General features: G+C 34.1%; 1 protein-coding gene across 1 annotated transcript in view; it reads right to left on the reverse strand.

The window, feature by feature from the left end:
- The window catches only part of BRIP1 (BRCA1 interacting DNA helicase 1), a 153031-nt gene that overhangs the window by 121430 nt on the left and 4579 nt on the right, over positions 1 to 27022 (reverse strand). Inside the window, exons 4-5 of the mRNA XM_019732469.2 lie at positions 26039 to 26166; positions 24310 to 24429 (exon numbers count right to left, since the gene is read on the reverse strand). Of these exons, the coding sequence (XP_019588028.2) occupies positions 24310 to 24429; positions 26039 to 26166 (248 nt within the window). The remainder of the gene's footprint in view (positions 1 to 24309; positions 24430 to 26038; positions 26167 to 27022) is intronic.

Here is a 27022-nt window from a genome sequence, read left to right on the forward strand (position 1 = left end):
ACCATATTTTCCAGTGTGCCCAGGACAATAGGTTTATATCTGTTTCTTCAGCTTAATTAATAATAATGCTCCCTACCATCTTCATTCTCAAAAACGTCCTGGTTTGGTAAATTATATGATCATTCTATCTGTTACTATTATTACAATTAACATTTTTTTCCTGGAGATAGTATATAAAATTACAAAGAAGGTAAAAAGATCACTATTTATAGAAGATTTGATTGTATACTTGGAAAACTTATTGAAATTATTACAAATAATAAATGAATTCATTAATGTAGCTCAGTAAAAAACAGTAAAAGTGATTTGGCAAAAAAATAAAAATAATAGTCTTTAGAAAATGTAACAAAAGAGTTATATAGAAATAAAAAGATAAATTACCCCAAAATCAATTTACAAATACATTTTAAGTAGAAAGAGGATGTGCTAACTAACTAGATGGTGGGAATTCTTTCACAATCTGTATGTATATCAAATCACCATGATATACACTTTATCTTACAATTTTTATCTGTCAATTCTACCTCAACAAAGTTGAAAAAATTTAGTAAAAGTTTAAACACAACTGAAGGAAATAAAAAGGAAAAAAACTAAAGGAAACAGATCATGGTCTTAAATAGGCCATAAAGAAGTTAGTTCTCTTCCAAATAAGCTATAAAATATATCAAGAAATTTTTTTAACTAGATAGGCTCTTCTTTTTTTTCTTTTAAAGATTTTATTGGGGAAAGGGAACAGGACAGTGTGTACTTCCAGGTCTTTTTCCAAATCAAGTTATTGTCCTTTTCAATCTTAGTTGTGGAGGGTGCAACTCAGCTCCAGGTCTAGTTGCCAGTTGTTAGTTGCAGGGGGCACAGCCCACCATCCCTCGTGGGAGTTGAACCGGCAAACCTTGTGGTTGAGAGGACGCGTTCCAATCAACTGAGCCATCTGGGAGCTCAGAGGCAGCTCAGCTCAAGGTGCCGTGTTCAATCTTAGTTACAGGGGGTGCTGCCCACCATCCCTTGTGGGAGTCGAGGAGTCTAACCAGCAACCTTGTGGTTGAGAGCCCACTGGCCCATGTGGGAATAGAACCGGCAGCCTTCGGCGTTAGGAGCACGGAGCTCCAATCACCTGAGCCACAGGGCCGGCCCTAGATAGGCTAATTCAAAAATAAACACACAAAAATGGCAAAATACTTTTTAAATAAAAGAATGAGGAGGAACTAGATACATAAAATATTGAGCTACAATAATCAAAACAGTGTAGATCAACGGAAAACAGAAAGTCCAAAACTAGAACCAGATAAAGACAGTCCCTGACTTATGATGATTCGACTTATGATAGTTTGACTGAAGATTTTTTGACTTTATGATGGTGTGAAAGCGATACACATTCAGTGGAAACTGTACTTCAAATTTTGATCTTTACCTAGGCTAGTGATATGTGGCACAACACTTTCTCATGAGGCTGGGCAGCGGCAGCAAGCCTCACCTTCCAGTCAGGTATGCAATTACGAGGGTAAACATCAGATATTCTACAGCATACTGTGTTGCCAAGACTTTTTGGATACAGGCATACCTCGGAGATATCGTGGGTTTGGTTCCAGACCATCTCAATAAAGCAAGTATCACAATAAAGCAAGTTGTAATCTGTTTGCTGGTAGAGGGTCTTAACCTTCAATTTGTAAAAAACATAACATCTGTGAAGTACAATAAAGCTAAGAGAAATAAAATAAGGTATGCTTGTGTTGTGTTTGAGCATGTTTAAGATAACTAGGCTAAGCTATGTTTGGTGGGTTAGTTGTATTAAATGCATTCCTGACTTAACAATATTTTCAACTTACTAAGGGTTTATCAGGAGGTAACCCTATAGTAAGTCAAGGAGCATCAGTATATGTTGTCTACAAGATATACACTTTAAATATAAACACAAGTACCAATTAAAAGTAAACAGAGAAAAATATACCATGCTAACACTAATCAAAAGCAAAAGTAGCTATACTAATTTCAGACAGAGGAGACTTCAAAGCAAGGAAAGTTATCAGAGATAAAGTGCATTACATAATGATAAAGAGGTCAATTTTCCAAGAAGACATAGCAATCCTTAACAGGTATGTAGCTAACAACAGAGCGTCAAACTATGTGAGGCAAAAACTAATAGAATTACAAAGAGAAATACAGTTGTCCTTTGGTATCCACAGAGGATTCCATACAGGACCTACCATTGATACCAAAATCCATGGGTGCTCAAGTATCTTATGTTTACATGAGCCAGTATGGCATAGCATTTGCATATAAACTATGCACATCCTCACATATACTTTGTGTCACGTCTACATCATTTCTAATACCTAATACAATGTACATCATATGTAAATAGTTATTATAATGTATTGTTTAGGGAATAATGACAAGGGAAAAAAGTCTGTACATGTTCAGTACAGGTTGCATCTGCATTCAGTTCAGATGCAACCACTGTAGGCCTAACTACATCAGCAAAAATGCAACGTTTTTTCCAAATATTTTCAACCCGTGGTTGGCTAAATCCATGGATATAGAACCCATGGATACAAAAGGCTGACTACAGACAAATCCGCTATTATAGTTGATGATGTCAACACTCCTCTATCAGATATGGACAGACTCAGCAAGCATAAAATTAGTAAGGACATAGTTGAACTCAACAACACCATCAATCAAATGGATAAATTGACATCTATAAACTACTTAATCCAACAACAGTACAAAACACATTAATTTCAAGCTCACATGGAACATTCACTAAGACAGACCACATTCTGGGCGACAGAGCACACTTTAATAAATTTTAAAAAATAGAAATCATACAATGTCTGCCCTTAGACCACAATAAAATTAAACAAGAAATTGGTAACAGAAAGTTAACTGTAAAAATCCCCAAATATGTGAGACTTAAGCAAAAAACTTCTGTATTAACACCTGGGTCAAAGAAGAAATCTCAAGAGAAACTGTTAAAAAGTTTAAACTTAATGAAAATGAAAACATAACATCAAAATATGTGGTATGCAGTCAAAGCAGTGCTTAGAGGGGAATTTATAGCATTGAATGCATATATTAAAAAAGATCTAAAGTCTATATGCTAAGTTTCCGCCTTAGGAAACTAGAAGAAGAGCAAATTAAACCCAAAGCAAGCAGAAGAAAACATATAATAATAATCAGAGCAGAAATCAATAAAATTGAAATCAGTAGAGAAAAATCATTGAAATCAAAAGCTGCTTCTTTAAAAAGATCAATAGGGTGGCCGGGTGGCTCAGTTGGTTAGAGTGTGAACTCTGAATGACAGGGTTGCTGGTTCGATTCCCATACGGGCCAGTGAGCTGCATCCTCCACAACTACATTGAAGACAACAAGCTGCTGTTAAGCCCCAGGAGAGGCAGCCGGATAGCTCAGTTGGTTAGAGCACAAGCTCTCAACAAGGTTGCTGGTTCAATTCTTGCTTGGGATGGTGGGATGCGCCCCCTGCAACTGAAGATTGAAAATGCCAACTGGACTTGAAGCTGAGCTGCACCCTCCACCACTAGATTGAAGGACAACGACTTGGAGCTGATGGGCCCTGGAGAAACACACTGTTCCCCAATATTCCCCAGTAAAATTTATTAAAAAAAAGAAAAAGATCAATAAAATCGATAAGTCTTTAGCCAGGCTAACTAAGAAAAAAAGAGAAGACAAACTTTACTAATATCAGAAATGAAAGAGGGGCCATCACTACAGAGCCTATGGACACTAAGTATAACAAAGAAATATTATAGGGGTGGCCAGCTGTCTCAGTTAGTTAGAGCACGATTCTCATGACACCAGGGTTGCCGGTTCGATCCCTACATGGGCCAGTGTGAGCTGAGTCCTTCACAACTGGACTGCAACAGCTGCTTAACTTGGAGCTGATGGGTCCTGGAAAAACACACTTAAAAAATATATAAAAAGTTAAAAAAATTTTTATAAACAACTCTGTGCTCACAAATTTGATAACCTAATGAAATGGACCAATTCCTTGAAAGACAATTTGCCAAATCTGACACAAGAAGAGACAATAGGAATAGGCCTAGATATATAAGAATTAAATCAATAACTAGTAACCTAAAAAGAAAGAACCAGACCCAGATGGATTCACAGTAAATTCTATCAAATTGAAGAAAGAAATTATACCAATACTCTACAATCTCTTTCAGAGGACAGAAGCAGAAGGAATACAATTCAACTAGCTCTACGAGGCCAGCATTACCCTAATATCAAAACAAGACAAAGACATTAAAAGAAAAAGCACTAATATCACTCATGAATACAAATGCAAAAAGCCATAACAAATTATTACAAAATCAAATCCAACAATGTATAAAAAACATATGCACCGAAACCAAGTGGATTTATCCCAGCTGTGCGAGGCTGGTTCAACATCTGAAAAAAAATCGATGTAATCCATTACATTGATATGCTAAAAAAGAAATACCACATGATCATATAAATAGATATAGAAGAAGCATTTGAAAAAATCCAACACCCATTCAAGATAAAAACTCTCAGTAAACTAGGAATAAAAGAGAACTTCCTAAACTTGATAAAGAATAGCTACAAAAACCTACATGGCCATCATGCTTAATAGTGAGAACCTGAAGTTTTCCCACACATATCAGGTATAAGGCAAAGATGTTCTCTTTCACCACTCCTTTTCAACATAGTACTGAAAGTTCTAGGTAATGACGCAAGACAAGAAAAGGAAGTGTAAGGCATATAACTTGGAAAGGAAGATGTAAAACTGTCTTTGTTTTTTAATGATGGCATGATCTTCTATGTAGGAAATTAGAAATAATCAGCAGAAAAACTCCTGGAATTAATAAATGATTATACCAAGGTTGCAGGATACAAGGTTAATACATAAAAGTTAATTCCTTTCCTATATACCACCAATGAACAAGTGGAGCATGGAATTCAAAATACAATACCAATTATATTAGTAGCCCCCCAAAACAAAACACTTAGGTATAAATAAATTCAACAGAATATGTACAAGATCTATATGAGGAAAATTTCAAAACTCTGATGAATGAAATCAAAGAAGTAAATAAATGAAGAGATATTCCACGTTCATGTACAGAAAGACTCCATATTGTTGAGATGTCAGTTCTTCCCAACTTGATCTATAGAATCAATGTAATCTCAATGAAAATCCCAGCAAGTAAATTTAGTAGCTAAATTTAGGAAGACTACCGTGTTTTCCTGAAAGTAAGACCTAGCCAGACAATCAGCTCTCATGCGTCTTTTGGAGCAAAAATTAATATAAGGCCTTGTCTTATATTACTATAAGACCGGGTATAATATAATAAATATAATACCCGGTCTTTATTACTATAATATAAGACTGGGTATAATGTAATACAAGGTCTTAAATTAATTTTTGTTCCAAAAGATGCAGTAGAGCTGATTGTCTGGCAAGGTCTTATTTTCAGGTATGCTTCCCAACTTCAAGACTTACATAAAGTAATCAGACAGAGTGGTATTGGTAAAAGAATTGACCAATAGATTGTGGAACAGAATACATAGCTCAGAAATAGTCTCCCATTAATACAGTCAACTGATCTTCAATAAAGAAGCAAAGGCAATAAAATAGAGCAAAAATAGTCCCTTCAAGAAATGGTGCTGGGGCGGCCGGTTGGCTCAGTTGGTTAGAGCACAGTGTTCATAACACCAAGGTCACCAGTTCAATTCCCACATGGGCCAGTGAGCTGCACCTTCCACAACTAGATTGAAAACAACCACTTCACTTGGAGCTGAGCTGTACCCTCCACAACTAGATTGGAAAAAAAACACACAAAAAAAAACCAACGACTTGACTTGGAGCTGATGGGTCCTGGAAAAACACACTGTTCCCCAATATTCCCCAATAATTAAAAAAAAAAAAAATGGTGCTGAAAGAACCAAATGTCCACACGCAAAGAAATGAATCTATAGACACAGACCTTACACCTTTCACAAAAATTAAGTCAAAATGGATCACAGACTTAAATGTAAAACACAAAAGTATAAAAATCCTAGAAGATGACATAGGGAAACCTAGATGACCTTGGGTAAGGGTTTAGATACAACACCAAAGGCATGATCCATGAGCTGACCCTCATTACAATTAAAAACTGCTCTGCCAAAGACAATGTCAAGAGAATAAGAAAAAAAGTGACAACTGTGAGAAAATATTGCAAAATCACATCTGATAAGTGACTGCTATAATATACAAAGTGACTGCAAAATATACAAAGAACTCTTAGAACTCAACAAGAAGAAAACAAACAACCCAGTTAAAAAATCAGTTTTTTAACCCTTTTAGACCTTATTAGACACCTTGATTTTTTTGTCCTTACTAGACAAATATGCATATAGAAATATATTCAACATCACATGTCATCAGGGAAATGCAAATTAAAACAACAATGAGATATCGCTACATACTTATTAGAATGGCCAAAATCCAGAAAGCTGACAACACTAAATACTGACAAGGATGTGTGGAGCAACAGGAACTCTTACTCACTGCTGGGAAATGCAAAACGGTACCATCACTATGGAAGACAACTGGCAGTTTCTTATAAAACTCAACATACTCTTACCATATGATCCAGCAGTCACGCTCCTTGGTATTTACCTAAAGGAGTTTAAAACATGTGCACAAAAGCCTGTATATGGCTATTTGTAGTTTTATTCATAATTGCCCAAACTTGGAAGCAACCAAGATATCTTTCAGTAGGTAAATGCATAAACTGTGGTACCTCCAGACAAACATTATTTAGCACTAAAAAGAAGTGAGCTATCAAGCCATGAAAAGACATGGAGGAACCTTAAAAGCATATTACTAAGTGAAAGAAGCTAATCTGAAAAGCCTACATATGGTATGATTCCAACTGTATATGACATTCTGGAAAAGGCAAAACTATGAAGACAATAAAAAGATCAGTGACTGACAGCGTTCAGGGGATTAGGGGGTGGGATGAATAGGCAGAGCACAGAGGATTTTTAGGGCAATAAAAATACTGTATTATATTGTAATGATGGATACATGTTATTATATATTCGTCCAAACCCACTGAATGTACAAGAGCAAGAGTGAACCATAACATAAACTATGGACTTTGGGTGATGATGTGTCAATGTAGGTTCATCAACTGTACCAAATACACCACACTGGTGGGGGATGTGAATAGTGGGGGAGGCTGTGCATTTGCGGGGGCAGGGCATATATAGGAAATTTCTTTACCTTCCCTTCAATTTTGCTGTGATCCTTAAACTTCTCTATAAAAATACAGTCTCAGTAAAAAAATTAAAAATTAAGAATAACTGATGAATTAAAGCAAAATTAGTAACAAAATATTGTGTGGTTCATATATAGAGAGAAGTAAATATATAGAGAAGTAAAATATGTAACAAAAGTGACAAAAAATAGTAGAAAACAGATATGAAAGTATAGATACGAAAGTATAGTCATAGGAGGTTCTTATACATCTATATATGAAGTAAAATATTTGAATGTACAATGATAAATTTAAGATGCAAATTATAAACCCTAGAGCAACCCTAAAACAAATAAATTATGAGGTATAGTTAAGAAGGCAATGGTGAAGAGATGGAATACTAAAACATATTCAATTAATCCAAAAGAAGGCAAAAAAGAAAGAAAAGAGGAATAAAGAACAGTTGAGACATGTAGAAAACATACAGCAACCATATCAATGATCACATTAAACATAAGCAATGTAAACACTTCAATTAAAAGGAAGAAGTTGTCAGATTGGATGAAAAAGGAAGGCTCAACTATATTCAAGAAGTCCATTTAAAATGTAAAGACACATATGGGTTAAAAGTAAAAGGATGAAAAAAGATATACTATGGAAACACGAATCATAAGAAAGTGAAGTGGCTATATTAATATTATGCAAAGTAGATTTCAGAAGAAAGACACTTCATAATGACAGATGGGTTATTTCATCAAAAAGACATAACCTTAAATATTTACACAACTAATAAGAGCTCAAAATCCAGTAAGCAAAAATTGATAGAACTGCAAGAAGCAAATCCACAATTGTAGCGACTTCTCTAATTTATAAGCAGACCAAAAAAATCAGTAAGAATGTAGAAGACATGAACAACACAAACAGCCAACTTGACCTCTGTTCACTAGAGAACATAAACAGACAACTCTGTACACTTAGAAAATTCTACAAAATCTCCAAAAATATCAACTAGAACCACTAAATGATTTAGCAAGGTTTCAGCTTATATGGTCAATATACAAAAATGAATTCTATTTCTATAATAGCAACAAATAACTGGAAAAGGAACTTATAAGTGGAATCATACAATATATGCCATTTTTGACTGGCTTATTTCACTTAGCATAACCTCTTCAAGGTTCATCTATGTTGCATGTGTCAAATTTCCTTCCTTTTTAAGGCTGAATAGTATGTATTCGCATACACCATATTTGTTTATCCATTCATCTGTTGATGGACACTTCGGTATGTGTGTACACACGTATGTACACACACACACACACACACACACACACACACACACACACACATACACACACACAGCCTAGCTCTGTCTGCTGAAAGGGCCTGGAACAGCAACCCCAACATCAAAGAGCAACGCTAATGATCAGAAATTGGCTTCTAAATATTCTTTTCCACTAAAACAAACCAGCGCTCCCTGAAAAAATGGCTGAATCCAGGACTGGGGCAGGCAAAAGACAAGATGAGCCTGGAATATCTTATTGTGCCAGAAAATAAGGAAGTGCTCTAAGAATGATAGATACATGTCAGAAAGACACAAGCAACTTAACAAATCGCACTTGAGCATTTCAACAAATCACATACTAATGGATAAAACTGGAATGAATGAATCCATAAATAAAATGAATAAATTCAATGTGTGATGAGGATGTGCTATTTATAGAGTTTCAGAGTTCCTCCCCACAAGTCCTCTTTAATTATAAAAAGATAACTTTACAGTGACACCTAGCAGATCTCACATTCATCAAGTTATCAAAGTAATCATGAGTAATGAGATAAAACTATCAGCCACCTCATAGGATACAATGGGTGGAATGCAGAATCACTGCTGTGACATTCCTGCCAAAGATACTCGTATATAACCTCAATCTAATTATGATAAAACCCAATTTGAAAGACACACTGGAAGGCTGTAATTCTGAAGTGTCAAGGTCATGAAAAGAGTAAGGAACTCTTCCAGACTGAAGAACATAATAAAATGACAACTAAATGAAATGTGTGATTCTGAATTGGATCCTTCTGCTATAAGTTTTATTGAGACAACTGGCAAAATTTGAACTGGTTCTGAATATTAGATGATAACAATGAACCAATTTTAATTTCCTGACTTTCATGGTTATATTATGGTTACGTAGAAGACTGTCTTTGCTTATAAGAAACAAACACTAAAGTATTCCAGGATGATGGAGCATCAGGTCAACAACTTACTCTCAAATGGTTCAGGAAAGAAAAAAAAAGATGTATTTGCGTTGTACTTCCAATTTTTAAATAATTTCATGACTGTCAAAATCTTATAAAGCCACAATAAATCCGGCCAGACAATTGATCAATTAACAAAGTAGTTTTCTAACATAAACTCATCTTTCCATACCACTATGTATGACCAAAAATTTTCCATAGGGCAATTACAGATTTTACTATCTCTAAATATATGTACACATGTCAGCTGGATTGCTATACATTTCATTAAGTATTTTTACATATCAAGAAAAATAATCCTCAACTCTTTTTGAAACATTCACCAAATTCACTCAACATGACAAAGGACATCTGCAATTTTCGACACTAATTCTTTCTATTTCCACTGTAGAGGAATTTCACTATTTCACTATTGTGCTTTCTATAAGCTCTCAAAAAACCATAATTATTGGATCTGAAGGAAACTCATTCATCCTGCCCTTAGGTGAATTTGCAGACAAAGCAAGAGATTCACACAAATCCCTCTAGCTAACTTCTGGCCTCACTTACCAAGATTATAATAGCATAAGACAAGGGTTGGTAAACTTCTTCTTTAAAGGGCCAGAGATTAAGTATTTTAGGTTTTGTGAACTATATGGTATCTGTCACAACTACTCAACTCTGTCATTGTAGCACAAATACAGCCAGGGACAACATGTAAATGGATATAAACTGTGTTCCCCAAAATTTATAAAAACAAGCAGTGGTTCATATTCGGCCCAAGGATTATAGTTTGCCAATTCCTGGCATTAAAAACAAATTAGGTCAAAAAGTATGCATCAAATAAACAAGTTAAGATTTGGATTTTTAAAAGCTTTTTCTATGACCATAATATATTAGGTGAAAAATAAAAGCTATATACTGTAACACAAATTTTGTTTTAAAAAAGTATATGTATATGTTATGCATATTTTACACATATGTATATACATATAAATAACCAAAAAGGCCACAGATTCTTCTATCTCTACATGTAAGCCCCTTTGCAAGGTCTCTTGGTAGCTCTTCTCACCAAGAGGTGAATTCCACCCCCTGAATCTGGGTTTGACCATATGAGTTGCTTTGGTGACTGGGACATTAGCAAATGTGGCACCAAAGAGGCTCAATGCAGTTTGCTCTCGTGCTGCTCCTGGAACCCTGGGGCTACCATATACATAAATCAGGATTAGCCTGCTAGATAATGAGAGATACCCACACTGTGGTCTCAGCTGACTGCCAACCAACCCCCATAGCACGTCCACATTGCTGGTTTGCAGCTGACACATTAGGAGAAATGCCCACCTGAGCCCAGCCTATATTGCTGATCCGCAGAATAAACTAAATAAATGGTTGGTTTGTTACACAGCAATAGATAGCTAATTATGCACGCGCACGTGTGTGTGTGTGTGTGTGTATGTGTGTGTGTACATGTAAAAATAGATAGCAAGCAAAATATCAGGGGTTGATACTGAGGGGACAATTGAATTAAAGATTAATGTTAATGACTTAAGTATACATTTTGGTGGTTTCCAAATTTTCTCTAAAAAACAGATAATGCTTTCATATATTAAAAAAATCAATGTCATCAAAAGATATATAATTCAACATCAAAATGTATTTTTCATTATTTCCAATAAACACCAAGAGTTCAATAAAAAGGACATTCTTGACCTGATCTATTTGAATGAGTTGACAGATTTTAAGTTTTATCAGAGTTTGGGGATAAACAGTGACAGGTATTTAGAAAACTAAACAAATGACAAGACAAATATTAGCACTAGAAAAAATAAAATCTGGTTTGGGAAAAAAACTGTAATCACACTATAACATTTGGTTCAGTTTTTTATGGTATTTACATAATTACAATAATGTAAAGACCAAATATTGGGAGGCATAAGGGGGAAAAGTAATGAGAAAATTAGAAAGGATAGTAGGAAGGCCAATAGAAGATATCTAAAACCGAAAATTCAAGAGAATACGCAGCAGTTAAGCATGTTATTATTTTTTTTAATAAGTGTCAGATTAAACAGCTAAAATGTTTAAAACTATTGACTTCAGATAGTAGGAACTGATGGCGAATAGAACTAATGCAGTGGTCTACTTTTTGTCTGAAGCCATGTAGAAATCTTTCTCTCTGACAATATACATATATACTTTGGGGGAAAAAAAATTTAAGAGAAAAGTCTAGGAAGCAATCCAAGTATATATAGCAATTTAGTATATAACAGCAAAACTTCAAATCAGGAAAAATTACTCTTTAATTGACACTAGACAATTGATTATCTATTTGGAAAAACACAGAGCCTGGCTTCACACACATATTAAAATAAATCTTATAAATAAGAGGATTAAATGTAACAATTTTTTAACTGTAACAGACCTAGGAAAAATATCTGTTGTAAATTTATACAAAAAGATCCAGAAAGATTTTCATGTAAGTGTTCATCTTGTTTACTTCTGGGAAGCAGGAAGGGGGATGGGAGTAATGTTTTAAGGGAGGCTATTTTAATTTTTATTCTGTACTGGTTTATAATGCTAAAGGTTTTTCAAACATTGTGTGTTACTCTTATAAATTTTTTAAAAATTTGAGTTTAAAATGTCCTTTGACTCTTTAGTAGATAAAATACATAAAATATTAAGACAAGTTAATCTTTCCCAAACTACAGAATGACTGTTTAAAAGAAGATATTTTAATGCTAGACATAGTAAATAATAAAATCTATTTTCACTTGCATAGTAACTGTTTTTTCCTCACCAGCCAACAACAAAAATTTTTTTTACCTATCCATTCTTTTTCTCTCATTTATAATTATGTATATTCACTCAACCTTAGAACTAGCCTCAAATCATGGTTCCACTATTTACCTGCAATATGACCATAGTCAAATTATCTAGTATCTTTGGGCTTTAATTTTCTTATGTGTAAAATGAGACGAATCGCTGCTCTGTTTTCTTCATAGTGCTGATGTAAAAATTAAATGGGAAAACATATAAATTACCTGGCATAAGAATATATTCCAAAAAGCTATCATCACATCACTATTAACAACTCTTTAAGAAATGTGGGTTATTGTTTTTAAGTCTCTGGCATATAATACGGTTCAAAAATGTATCTGCCTCGAATAAATTACACTTCAACTACCTGATAACATTATTTCACAACTTGTTCCTAGAGTAGCTACAGAAATAAAAAGTTGTTTCTAATCTTTTATTTATATTAAGCACCAATTTACCTCTTGGGCCCTGAAATCATTGCTTGATCTTTTATTTTTGTGTGCTAGTACATAAAAACTACAAATAAAATGTACTGCAGAAGAAGGAAAACACATTGTACACCTGCTTTAAGTTGCCTCTCTTTAATAGCACCATCACACCTCCTTAAGTATGTGTATCTGAGTAAAAGCTGGAAGCCACAAGAAATAGTGGTAAATCATGCACTTCCGTAACTTTGGCCACTTTTTCATTCATTTATTCAACAAACACGTGAGTGCTAGAGGTATGGCCTGTGCCACATGCTAGTTATTAAAAAGTGAACAAGAGAGACATCACACGTGTCCTAATTAATGGACAGCCTGGCAAGGAGACAAACAAAACACTTAAACCAACAAATAAATGTAAAATTGTAAACTCTAGTAAGCAATGTAAAGAACAGAACAGGACACTGAGAGAGAGAATAAAAGAGGAATTAATCTTCAAATTATCTATATGGTACTGCATATGCTATGACCTGTAACAGTACAAACATGAACCACTTTCCCCCAAAAAGTCATCTGGAAGAGTTTATTCAGCAGCAGAATAGTGAGGTGGTTGATAGGATCAATTCTAGAGCTGACAGCCTGGGTTTTAAACCAGCCTCCCTTCACCAGTTTTGTGACTTGAACAAGCTACTTAAATACTCTGTGCCTCAATTTCCTTATCTGCCATTGGGGAAAATATTAATACCTTCCTCATTGAGTTATTATAAGAATTAAGTTAAATTCTTTTGTTTTATTTTGAAAGTTTTAAAGTCCATACAAAAATTAAGAGACCTTATAGCAAGTATTAACTCACATCAACCTATATTTACCAGGTAAATATTTCTACAGTGCTTAGAAGAGTTTCTGGGCTATAATAAACATCACCACATAAGCAGTTATGTTAAATAAAAGTAAATTAAAACTATGAGAAAATACAAAATACTTTTCAGAAAAAATTGGCCATTTTCTCTTGAGATCCTAGAGAACATCTTAAATATTGAAGGGAGTGGGGTATAGGGAAGGGGAAGAGAAAGGCAGACAGAGACAGAAACATGTGAGAAAGAAAAGGCAAGGATGTAAGAAAAGGTGAAAAATAGCCTAAGGTTTTGCCCAACATCACTTATCTGAAGGTCAAGGGCGCTCTCTGCTGGCCCCATGTCTCTTCTACACAGTAGGCAAAAGTAATGAATTAATAAATGCTACACAAAATCAAAGAATATCATTACTTTTACAAAAGTATATAGACAATGTTAGCATTTATTTAATGAACAAATAAAAAGTAGGTATAAGCATAATAATGGCTCTCTAAAAATACCTCACCAATTGTGAGGATTTACTGAAAGAATGAAGAGAAAATGATTATAAATGGTGGAACAAAGTTATATCAGAATGGTGATATCCTGTTTTAAAAACACAATGTTTTTCTTAACTATTTTTTGACCACATGGAGACTGATGCCTCACTAGTTCTTTGACATATAAATTATCTTTATAAAAACTGAACCTAAAATGTAAAGAAAGGGAACAAGCAGTGGATACTGAAAGGTAATGCATATAAGAGAGGAGGTATTGACACTATTTTCTGACTTGAAGAGACAGCGATGAGACTCGAGATGATAGGAAGGTAAAAAGACAGCTATCCAATTCTCCAATTCATAAGTTGGAAACCAAATTATTTTAATAAAAAACAAGAAAATATGAAAGAAAAGCCTAAAAAGTTTAATGTCAAATTTAGAGAAAAACAAAAATGATTAAACTAATTTATCATTGAATTTATGGAAGAAAGTTTTTCAGAAAATAATACAATTGCAGAGTTCAAATGTATGAAGACTATGACATTTATCTTTGTAGGGTATAAGAGAATGCAACCTTTGTTTATGAAAACAAATAACTATTCTTTTAAAAAACAAACACTGTCATCTTTAATATCATCTTGTAAGAACCAAAACAGGAAAAGCATCCTTAGAATTTAGAGGTGTTAGATATAAATGAAATACAAGGAATATTAACAGTTAGTCCCACCATCTTTTTCCTCCCATTTGAAGGAACAGGTCCTAAAAAAAAAGTTAACTTGTCCAAGTCCCTCAATTTTCCTAAGATCTGTAGATGATCTGGATTAATATATGATACATAAAATGTGAGGCATATGATCTGTCAACATAAGAAAATTTCTAAAATATGAACTGCACTTTTTAAATTATCTATGTTTTAGATAAACTAATTAGTTAGATAAACTAATTTTAGAAGCTGCTATAGAACAAATATTAAAGCCTATAAAACTTATATTTCTTCTACTTCTTTATGAAATCACCCATTCCAGAATTGACAGAAAATATTTTTGTGACTTATAATATACCACTCGCAAAGATTAAGATATGCTATACAATGGGGAAAGAACAGTTTCTTCAATAAATGGTGGTGGGAAAACTGGACAGCCACGTACAAAAGAAAACTCAACTACTATCTCATGTCACACACAAAAATGAATTCAAAATGGATTAAAGACTTAAACAAAGACCTGATATCATAAAAATCCTGGAAGAAAACATAGGCGGTAAGCTCCTTAATATAGGTCTTGGCAATGATTTGTTTCTGGAAACTGACAAAAAAACAAAAGCAACAAAAGCAAAAATGAAAAAGTGAGACTACATGAAACTAAAAAGCTTCTGTACAGCAAAGGAAACCATCAACAAAATGGAAAGGCAACTTACTGAACAGAAGAAGATATTTGCAAATCATATGTGTGGTAAGGGGTTAATATTCAAAATACACAGAGAATGCACAAAACTCATAGCAAAAAAATAAACAATCCAATTAAAAAATGGAAGAAGATCTGAACATACATTTTTCCAAAGAAGATTACAGATGGCCAATGGGTACATAAAAAGATGCTCAACACCAATCATTAAGGAAATGCAAATCAAAACTCCAAGGAGATATCTCATACCTGTGAGATTGGCTATTATCAAAAAGACAAGAAATAATAAGTGTTGGTGAGGAGGTGAAGAAAAGGGGAACTCCTATGCATTGTTTGTGGGGATGTAAATTGGTACAGCCACTATGGAAAACGGTACGGAGATTCCTCAAAAAATTAAGACTACCGTGCTTCCCCGAAAATAAGACCTAGCTGGACCATCAGCTCTAATGCATCTTTTGGAGCAAAAATTAATATAAGACCCGGTCTTATATAATATAAGACCGGGTATAATATAATACCGGGTAATATAATATAATATAATACCAGGTCTTATATTAATTATTGCTCCAAATGACGCATTAGAGCTGATGGTCCAGCTAGGTCTTATTTTCGGGGAAACACAGTAGAACAACCATATGATCCAGCAATTCCACTTCTGGGTATTTATCTGAAGAAAACAAAGACACTAACTTGAAAAGATACATGCATCCGCATGTTCCATGCCACATTATTTACGATGGCCTAGATATGGAAACAACCTAAGTGTCTATCAAAGGATGAATGGATAAAGAAAATGAGATAGATAATGAGATAGATAGATGATAGATAGATAGATAGATAGATAGATAGATAGATAGATAGATATACACACACAGTGGAATATTATTCAGTCAGTTTAAAAATAAAATCTTTGCACTTGCGACAACATGGATAAACCTTGAGAGCATTGTGCTAAGTGAAACAAGTCAGCCAAAGACAAATACCTATAATGTCACTTATATGTGGAATCTAAAAAACAAAAACAGAAAAACCAAGTTCACAGATACAAAGAACGGACTGGTGGTTGCCAGTGGAGCAAGGGTGGCAGCAGGTGGTGGGAGTGGGGTGGGGGGTCGTGGTGGGTGAAGGGTGTCAAAAGGTACAAACTTCCTGTTATAAAATAAGTAAGTTATGGGGATATAATTACAGCATGGTAACAATAGTTAATGACAATACATTGTCTATTTGAAAGTTGCTGAAAGAGTACATCTTAAAAGTTCTCATCACAAGAAAAAAAAATTTTGAAACTGTAAGGTGGTGGATGTTAACTAGATTTACTATGGTGATCATTTCACAATATATACAAACATTGAATCATTATGTTCTACACCTGAAGCTAATATAATGTTACATGTCAATTATACCTCAATTTTAAAGAGAGAGAAAGAGAAGGGAGGAAAAGAATAAACGTTTTACCAAAAACCAAAGTAAGTTTCTAATAGAAAAAAATACTACTATACTTAAAGAATCCTTTCCCTAAATAAATTACATCTACTCATATCCCCATTATTCTTTCTTATATTATATCCATGGAAATGATTAGTCCTGGTTCTATGAAAAACTAGATGTATTATTTAGTGTTAGATAGCCATAAGATTTGCTAAAAATGCTACTACTATAAGATTTTAAAATTAAGATGACAGCCAAAATACACAAAACTACAGGTTTTCTTAATATAAAACTGAAAGCAACAAAGGAACAAATAAAAAAAACAAAAATTCATACACAAAGACAAGTTTAGCAGTTACCTGACGGTAAGGGGGGGAAGGGATGGTAGAAAAAGGTAAAGGGAGTCAAATATATGGTGATGGAAAGAGAACTGACTCTGGGTGGTGAGCACACAATGTGATATATAGATAATGTATTATAGAATTGTACACTTGAAACTTAAGTAATTTTACTAACCACTGTCACCCCAATAAATTTAATTTATGAAAAATTTACTAACAATTCACTAAAATACGAGAGAAACATTCACATTAACTAAAACTTTACATTTTGTACTAATTATGTTTCTATTGTAACTGTTTATTTTATTTTTGTCAAGAGGAGAAAAATATTGAAAATGTAGATCATTGTACCTAAGTATTCGTGGATTTTTTCCTAACCATTCAGAAAGTGCCTTTATATATGCATGCTTTTCACTATAAACTACCAAGACAAGAAATATTAGAACTCAACCACATGATCTTTCTGTCAGGGTAAAAGTACTTTGGTGTCTAATAAATTTACTTTATGCATGTTTTATTAGTATGGCGTATAGGGGGGATGCCAAAAAAAAAGTATACAAGTGGACACTTTGGTCAATGTTGCTAAAGCAGTAGTTCACCATAATCTGAAGTGTCTGGACGCTGATAGTAACCACTTTGAGCACGTCTTGTAATTGCAGAAGTCAACGTGACTTGTATTCATCTTTTGTTATTGGTATATATTGAGTACTACAATTTTAATAGTTTTCCTTTCTTAAAATGTGTCTATATTTTTTTGACACCCTCTGTATGTATCACTTATGTCTTCATACAAACAGAAGTTCTATGTCACACTAATAAAATGTTATCACTTGAGTTACTAGATTTAATTGAGAGATTCAGCTTGTTCAGTAAATCTTCAAACTTATGAAATTATCAGAAATCCATACATTTAACATTATGAATAATAAATCACCCACCTATAAAAATTATTCCATTTCTGAAGAAATGTAAAATTATACCACCTAAAGCCAAGGAAGAAAACCTGTAACTTCCAGGTTAAAAATTAACTGATATAAAGATATGATATACAGATATAGATACAATTATATTCTACCAGTGAGAAGACTATACTAAATGATCAACATAGTGCATAACCAAATGGAGAAATTAATCAAAGCACTTAGCTTAAAATTAAGGTACTCAGCCAGAAGCACAGCAGCTCTGCTTATGGTCCAGTGCTCTAGACTCTAAAGAGGTGCAATCATAAACATCCTTAACAGATATTAAAAGACTTTTTTACTTAATTATAAACCTAGCTCCTTGAAGCTTATATTATTACTCATTATTATATAATACCTTCTTACCAGCATTTAAAGGTAATTATATGTAATAGTAACATTATATAATATCTTTTATGAGCAACATACAAATACTGAATTATTTGCTGCTATTACTACTGCTGCTGGTACTTCTACCATTTACCACTTAACAAGCTCTAAGCTATGCCAGGTATACACTAAGCACTCTGTAAATATTAACTTGTTTAATCCTCATAACAGCCCTATAAGATAGGTACTATTACTACCCCCACTTAACAAATGGGGAAATTGAAGTAGCAATAATTTAAAAACTTAATCAAATTTACACAGGTAGTAAAGAGCAGAGCTGTGATTAAAACCCAGGCAAGTCTAATCAAAGTTCATTTTCTTATAAAAAACAAAACAAAAATTTAAAAATCCACTTCTCTCTCTTATTTTAACTGTTCTCAATCACAGCTTATTCTGTACTTGATTTCTTTATCCTTGAGGCTTCTACATAATACTGCTTTCCTTATCTTGGTGTTAGAATCCTGCTTAGATGGCTTCAGGATTTCTGAGAGGCATTTTAGGGAGAACGTACAATAAAGTGATGAGAGCATTTGCCAGAGTATCAGGTTGGATTTAGCTCCACTATTTGCCAGTTTTGTGACCTTAGACAACTTACTTCTCAGCGTTCCCTTATCTGTAAAATGGGAATAACAATAGTCATTGTAAGAATTCAGTAAGATTCTACCAACAAATATTTACTGGGCAACTAATATATGTAATATGCTATTCTAGGTACCAGGGAAACACATGAAAAAGATTGACATTACATTCTAACAGGGACGGTAAATAATAAACAAGTAGACAAATTCAAATAGTAAGAGCTGTGAAGACAATAAGGTACTGTAAAGAAAATGAGTGAGAAAATACAGGCAGAAGCAAACATATAGCATATTATTATTATTGACAATTTAGCATTAACAGCTTCTGAGATGACTTATCCAACTATAAAGCTTCTATGAAGATAACCAACATTCCCCCCCCCCCCCACTTGGTATATTCAAGAATTTCGAGAAAGGCTCTTTGAAGACAGGGATGGCGTTCATTCACTCAGTCTACAACTAGGTTCCTAGCACTAGGTAAGGTGCTTGGAACACAAGGATGAACAAAACAGTCACAGCCTTCAAGAAGGTCTCGGTCTACTAGAGACCCTGATGTTGTCCTTAATGAAACTTAGAACCTGTGGAGAAGATAATAAGATACGAGTAAAATAAAAACTAAGAAGTACAAAGAACATTCCAGATGGTAATCTAACTCAAAAGTGGGGATGTCAAGGAAGACTTTCTGAAGGATTAGCAAAAGTTGGTCAGAAAAAGAAGGAAAAGGAGAAAGGGCAAAAGAATGCAAAAAGTTTATAAAGTCCTAAACACTAGTAGGTAAACAGGAGCTATATAAGCCATCAAAAGATTTTGGAAAATTGTCCCCAAGGCAAAGAGTTTTCTCATCCCCTACCTGAAAACTAAAAATATAGACAGAATATATGAAACAATAGTTTTTAAGATACGGGACATCAGGTGAAAAAGAGTGATCCCTGAGAGATAGGAAACAAATGATAGGCCCATGATAATCTCAGCTTATTGTCTTGAGAGTTTCCAGGCTGTGGCATGGACAAGAGGAATCCAGATAGATAGCCCAGTAAACCTGAGCTGAAGAGACCCTGCTGAGAGTCCAGGGAAACCAATAAGACTGAAGTTCACACACAAGAATACCCAAGTGGAGAGAGCTACACAAATGAACTCCAGAGGTCTGCAGAGGGACCTCTCAAGTATCTGGCAGAGTACTGATCAGCACATGCCAGTGAGGAAACAATACAGATAGAGGCAAGAGTCACCTGAAACAGCACTCACATAGGGACTAGAACAGTGCCTGTTCCCACCAGCCAGGCTGGACAAACCTCACGATTCATGGAGCATTAGGCAGAGGACTCAGGGCCTTGTTTCTATGACGTAGCCCAAAACTAAACCCTGCTCAGGTCCCACCTAACAAACTGTAAAAGAACATCCAAAAGGATGAAACTGATTCAAAGTAACTTAACTACATTCCAGAACAAAACTTAAGAGCATTTAACATCCAACACCCAACAAGATAAAATTCATGCACCGCATAACAACGTTCTTTCTGATCAATGACTGGCCACATATAGCACAGTGGTCTACTAAGATTATAAAGGAGCTGAAAAATTCCTATCACCTAGTGACACTGTAACAGCAGAGCGTAACATATTACTCTGTGTCTGTGGTGATGGTGGTGTGAACAAACCTACTGTGCTGCCACTCATATGAAAGTACAGCACATACAATTATGTACATAATACTTGATAATGATAATAAACCATTATGTTATGGTTTATGTATTTACTATACTATACCTTTTATCGTTATTTTAGAGTGTACTCTTTCTACTTATGAAAGAAATGTTTGCTGTAAAACAGTATGCCATGATACACCAATAGCAACCTCATCCAGGCCATGTTTACAGCATCTCCTGATTGCATCATTTTCTCTTCTGCTTGATTTAATCTTGTGTTGTTTTATACAGTAACATGCTGTAGAGACTAGTAGCCTAAGAGCAACAGGTTTTCCATAGAGCCTCGGTGTGGAGCAGACATCGAGGTTTGCACACATGATGCTCGTATAACGACAAAATTTCACGACGACGAAATCTTAGAACATATCCCACCATTAAGTGGCCCATGACTCTACCTGGAATTCAATAAAAAAATTACCAGGCATGGAGGGAGATAGGGAGATGGGTGAAAAAGGTGAAGGTGAATAAGAGGTACAAACCTCCAGTTATAAAATAAATAAGTCACAACGATGTAATACATACAGCATGGGGAATACAGTCAATAATATGGTAATAGCCCTGTGTAGTGACAGATAGTTACTACACTTACTGTGGTGATCACGTCATAAGGTACATAAATGTCAAAATAATATGCTGTACACATGAAATTAATATAATATTGTATGTCAACTATACTTTAAAAAAAACTTAAAATAATTTTTTACATTACCAGGCATGATTCCATTTACAGTACTCCCTCTTATCTGTGGGAAATTATGTTCCAAGGCCCCCCCAGTGGATGTCTGAAACCACAGATAGTACCAAATCCTATATATCCTATGTTTTTTCATATATACGTATACATATACATACATACACAGACACACACCACACACACACACACCCCTACGATAAAGTTTAATTCATAAATTAGGCATAGTTTGAGATTAATAACAATAAAAGAGAACAATTATTAACAATATACTATAATAAAAGCTATGTGAATGTGGTCTCTCTCTCACTCTCTCAAAATATCTGATAACCAGTCTGATAACTGAGATGGTCACCAAGTGACTTGCAGGTGGGTAGCATATACAATGTAGAAACAGTGGACACAGGGATGATTCACGTCCCAGGTGGGGTGGAGCAGGACGCAGAACAGCATGCAATTTAAAACTTATGAATTGTTTTATTTCTGGAGTTTTCCATTTAATATTTTCACACTGCAGTTGACCACATGCAACAGAAATCAAAACCATGGAGAAGGGAGGACTATCTTACATGAACTATGGAAATGAACACTAATCTATAGTCACTTAAAAAAATCTCTGGTTGCACCTATTAGAATGGCTGTCATCAAACAGACAAGAAACAGTAAATGTTGGAGAGGATACGGAGAAAAGGGAACCCTTGTACACTGTAGGAATGTAGGAATGTAAACTGGTATAACAACTATGGAAAACAGTATGGAGAGTCCTCAAAAAAATTAAGACTGGAACTATAATATGATCTAGTCATTCTACTTTGGGGTATTTACCTAAAAACTACAAAAACGCTAATTTGGAAAGACATATGCACACTTCTGCTCACTGCAGCATAAAAGCCAAGGTACAGAAGCAACCTCAGTGTCCACTGACAGATGAATGGATAAAGATACAATAAAATACCGCTCAGCTATACAAAAAGGTGAAATCCTGATATTTGAGACATAAATGGACCTTGAGGGTGTTATGCTAAGTGAAATAATTCAGACATAAAAAGGCAAATACTGCACAATTTCACTCATATGTGTAATATGAAAACAAAAACAAAACAAACAAACAAAAAGCAAAAACAAATTCATAGAGGCAAACAATAGATCAATAGTTACCAGAGAAGGAGGGGGGAGAGGGTGAAACGAGTAAAGGGGGTCAATTATATGGTAATGGATGAAAACTGTACTTTTGGTGGTGATCACAATGTAGTATACACAGATGTCAAATTATAATGCTGCACACCTGAAACTTATATGTTATAAACCAATGTTACCTCAATTAAAATTAAATAAAAATAATTTTTTTTAATTTTTAAAAATTAAAAATTCCAAAGGCCTGTAGGAAGTGGGCAAGTAAAATAGCTTTTTAGAGCAAAATAAACATTATTTAAGTTTTCTATATTAGCAAAAAAATAAAGATTGGTAGTTAAAGATGGAAAATCTGTGGTAGCCTGGGGATGAGGGGATGGGGCAGGAAAAGGTCCATTGGTCTATGTTGCACTTTGGATGAACGTTTTCCAGGCATCATTTTGTAATATGCTCAGGTCATTTAGAAAATATTTGGGTCACTGATTTTACAGATCTACAAATGTTAACACATTTCATTATACAATATCAAAAAGTCACATATCATCAGAAAAGTTTACAGTGTCAAAAAAGTACCAGGCTCACAGTGGTATATACAGTTTTTCAAACCTCTGATTTTCAGCATCAGGTTCACTATGTTTGTTTTTAAGAATTACCATAGTTAATCTGTCATTCTTTCAAGTAAAAGTGATGTTCTGTGAAAAAGAGTGTCTAGTTCAGCTCACAATCCAAACTATCCCACCAGTGCTTTCCCTCAAGACAACCATCCTACTCAAGCATGCGAAAGTGTTTTTTGAGGATTACTGATTTTTTCACACAGAATGTTCTCAGGGCTGAGCTTTGATGACATTAGTAATTTTACTGCTTCACCAAGGACATTCTTAAGTGACACTGGCTTTTTAAACTGTGTATTAGTGATGATGAAGAAATTTACTATGCATACAGGTTGGTGCCACTATCTTGATTGTGCTAAGGCACCAACAGTTTTAGCCAACATTGCTTTTGCATCAGTGCAAATAGCAACACAGTAAAGAAAGGCAAACCACATAATAATATTATTATGAAAATAATTTTTCAGAGCGCCTGAAAAAAAATCTCAGGGATCTCCAGAGCTCCCTTACCCGATGATGTACCTTCCCTTCCAACACACAGCACCCCGACTCTGCAATCATGCCCTGTATGTCATCCTCAAAGGCAGCCAGGGCCACGGGATGATGGGCCGTGAGACAGCCCCTCCCTGACACCCACTGCCCCCCCAGGAACACCAAGCGGACACCTGTACAATACAAGCAGTACTATTATGCTGCCTGACTACTACGTCTTGAGAATTGCTGCTCTAAGGAGAAACGCTGCTCACAGAAAGAACTTTAGGGAAGTGAAGTTCACAACCATGAGAGTGTAGAAGAGGGAAAAAACTATCAGAACTCTTTCAGTCCAATTCTCTCATTTTATAAATGAAGAAACTGGGGCACAAAGAGGACAGGGTTTACCATCTCATACGTTAGCAGAGGAGATGTGATAGCACTTAGGACATCTGAGTTGTTTTCTACTGTTCTTTTCATTATACTATTCTTATTCTTTTTTTCAAAAGTGGACTTAGCAAATTCCACATACTCCTTCTTTAAACTGAACAATGGCATAAATACATACATTTTGTGGAGAAAAGGAGTTTATCTTTCCTAATGGAGAGTTGAGTTTTGTGGTCTTTTCTGAAGCAACTTTTGTATCCAAATGGTGTATTTCTTTTTCAAAACATGAACGTTTTCTAATCTGCAAACACAGAAGCGAAATGAAGTTTAATGTATACTACAAGTTTGAGGGGCTAGTTGTTAGCTATAATGTGTGTTTTCAGCATTAAAAAAAAGATTATTTCTAACTGGCAAAAATCAAATAATTTTTAAAACACAAATAGGCACCTTATTACAAGACTGAAATAAAATAGAACATAGTAATACCTCATGAATCCTAACCAAAATAGCTTTAATCAGTGATATGTCAAAACTATAGAACTGAAAAATGATCTTTCCATAAAATAATCTCACTGTATAAACACAAAATGTAGTATTACAGCAAAGTCCAAATCACACATCTGATTGGAAAATAAAAGTAAATAAAAACGGAAACCTCATTCTAAATTGAAGAAACTCAGAATAAAAATTTTAAATGTAAATATTCATGATTTCCTACATGATAGAAGAAATTACTTGATTACTTAGTACTACAGTACTCTAGTACTTTTAGTACTAGATATTTGATAATCCAAAGTTATATTTGACTAAATTTCTTCTTTCATAAATACCATTAAGTTTTCTTTCCAAACTGCCTATGCTTTTTCCTGCTTGCCAAAACCCTATTTACTTAAATTATAAAGGGGGAAAAATGCATTTCTATTAATAATCCCATTCTTACCAAAAAAGAAATGAGAGCCAATAAAGTCAGGGAATTAATGTTAGATATTGAGCCCCGTGCTCGCTTCGGCAGCACATATACTAAGATATTGAGCCCTACCTGATAACATCCAACTATGTGTACACATTTTGGGGGGAAAAAGTCTTTATAGCTTCACACTTCATTTGTAATTGGTGCTTTTCCAAAAATAAACTACTTCATTCTATTTCTAAAAACAAGGTTTAATTACGGAAGCTAATAAAGATTGTAAGTAGAATAGATAAACTACATAAGAACGCAAGTACTTTTTGAATACGTCAATTAAAATTATACAGTTACATACAAATGGCATTAATAATAATCATCTTAGTAATTAATAATGAATCATCTTTTTCATTTGTAACTAAGTCTACTAAAGTCCTAGTCTCCCTATCTCACTGCCATAAATTCTATTAGAAACACTGTATTCATCTATGAAAAGTACATGTCATTTAAATTATCTAGGTCTTTCAATAATTTTTAGAGGTAAACATATTTAACCATGCATTGATATTAAATAAATAAGAGTAAACCTTGTTATTCTACAAAAACTGTCAATACCAAAAATATCCATAACATTAATATTCATATCCAAGGTATACTGGTCCCCCCAAAAATGCCATTAGATAAAAACAACAGAGAAGTTAAAAAGTACAAAGTAGCTATATGATGAATATATGCCTTAAGTAAATATTTCACTATAAAATTTCTCATATATAAGAAAGTGCCATGAAGTTTCACTTTAATGATGTTTTTGTAAATAATCTTTTATAATAACAAACTCCTCTGTAATGAGTAACTACATAAAATTAAGCTACAATAATTTACCTGTTAATTTACATCTGTGACCCAAATAATCTCTGCAAGTGCCACTTAAAACTAGATTGATACCTGACAGCCTTGTTCAGCTATACCTAATGGAATTATTTCACTGCCAATCAACTCTATTTACCTGCTGTGTAGTTTCTAAAGGTCGAATTCTTTTCTTCTCTACTTGAAAATCATCATTTTCATCTTTGTATAAGGATGCTTGTTTCTTGATAGATAACTTTGCAGCCAGCGTAGTTTTTCCAGGAGAGTCTTATAGAAGAAGTCATAAAAAATTAGCATAAATAACTTACATTTAGACACAATTTTTTTTAGAAAAAAATCTGAGCCAAAGACCAAAACTGTAAAACTCCTAGAAGAAAACATAGGCGCAGTAACTCTCTGACATTGCTCTTAGTAATATTTTCCTGATCTAAATCTCTGAGACTGCTCAGAAAAAGTGAAAGTATATGTCCATAACAAAGACTTATACATAAACGTTCATAGTAGCTTTATTTGTAATAGCCCAAATAACAGAATATTACTGAGTAAATATTACTGAGTATAAATGAGTAAACAGAATATGACTCAGCAATGAAGAGGAACAAACTGTTGAACAAACAAATTTATACATGCAACAACATGGATAAATTTCCAAAGAATTAAGTGAAAGAAACTAGACAAAATAAGAGTACAAACTATATGGTTCCATTTATATAAACTCTAGAAAATGCAAGCTAATCTATATGACAGACAGCAAATCAGTGGTTGTTTGGGGAGGGTGAGTCGTGGAGGGGTAGGAAAACTTTTGAAGGCGATGGACATGGTCACCATCTTGATGCTGGTGAAGGTTTCATGGAGGTACACCCATGTCAAAACTCACCAAAGTGTACCATTGAAATATACAGTTTGTTATGTCAAGTATATTTCAATAAAGCTGTTTTTTAAAAAATATAGGTTATATATATATATATATATATATATATATATATATATATATATATAAAATAAACCAGAGTTTTTATAATTAGCTCAAAATCAATTCCATCAGACATACACAAATCTTTATCTAGCACTCTGCTCGGTTCTAGGGATACAACAGTAAGCAAACTGACATGGTCCCTGACCT

Source organism: Rhinolophus sinicus, linkage group LG15 (assembly GCF_036562045.2).
Source record: "Rhinolophus sinicus isolate RSC01 linkage group LG15, ASM3656204v1, whole genome shotgun sequence".
Taxonomy (NCBI): domain Eukaryota; kingdom Metazoa; phylum Chordata; class Mammalia; order Chiroptera; family Rhinolophidae; genus Rhinolophus; species Rhinolophus sinicus.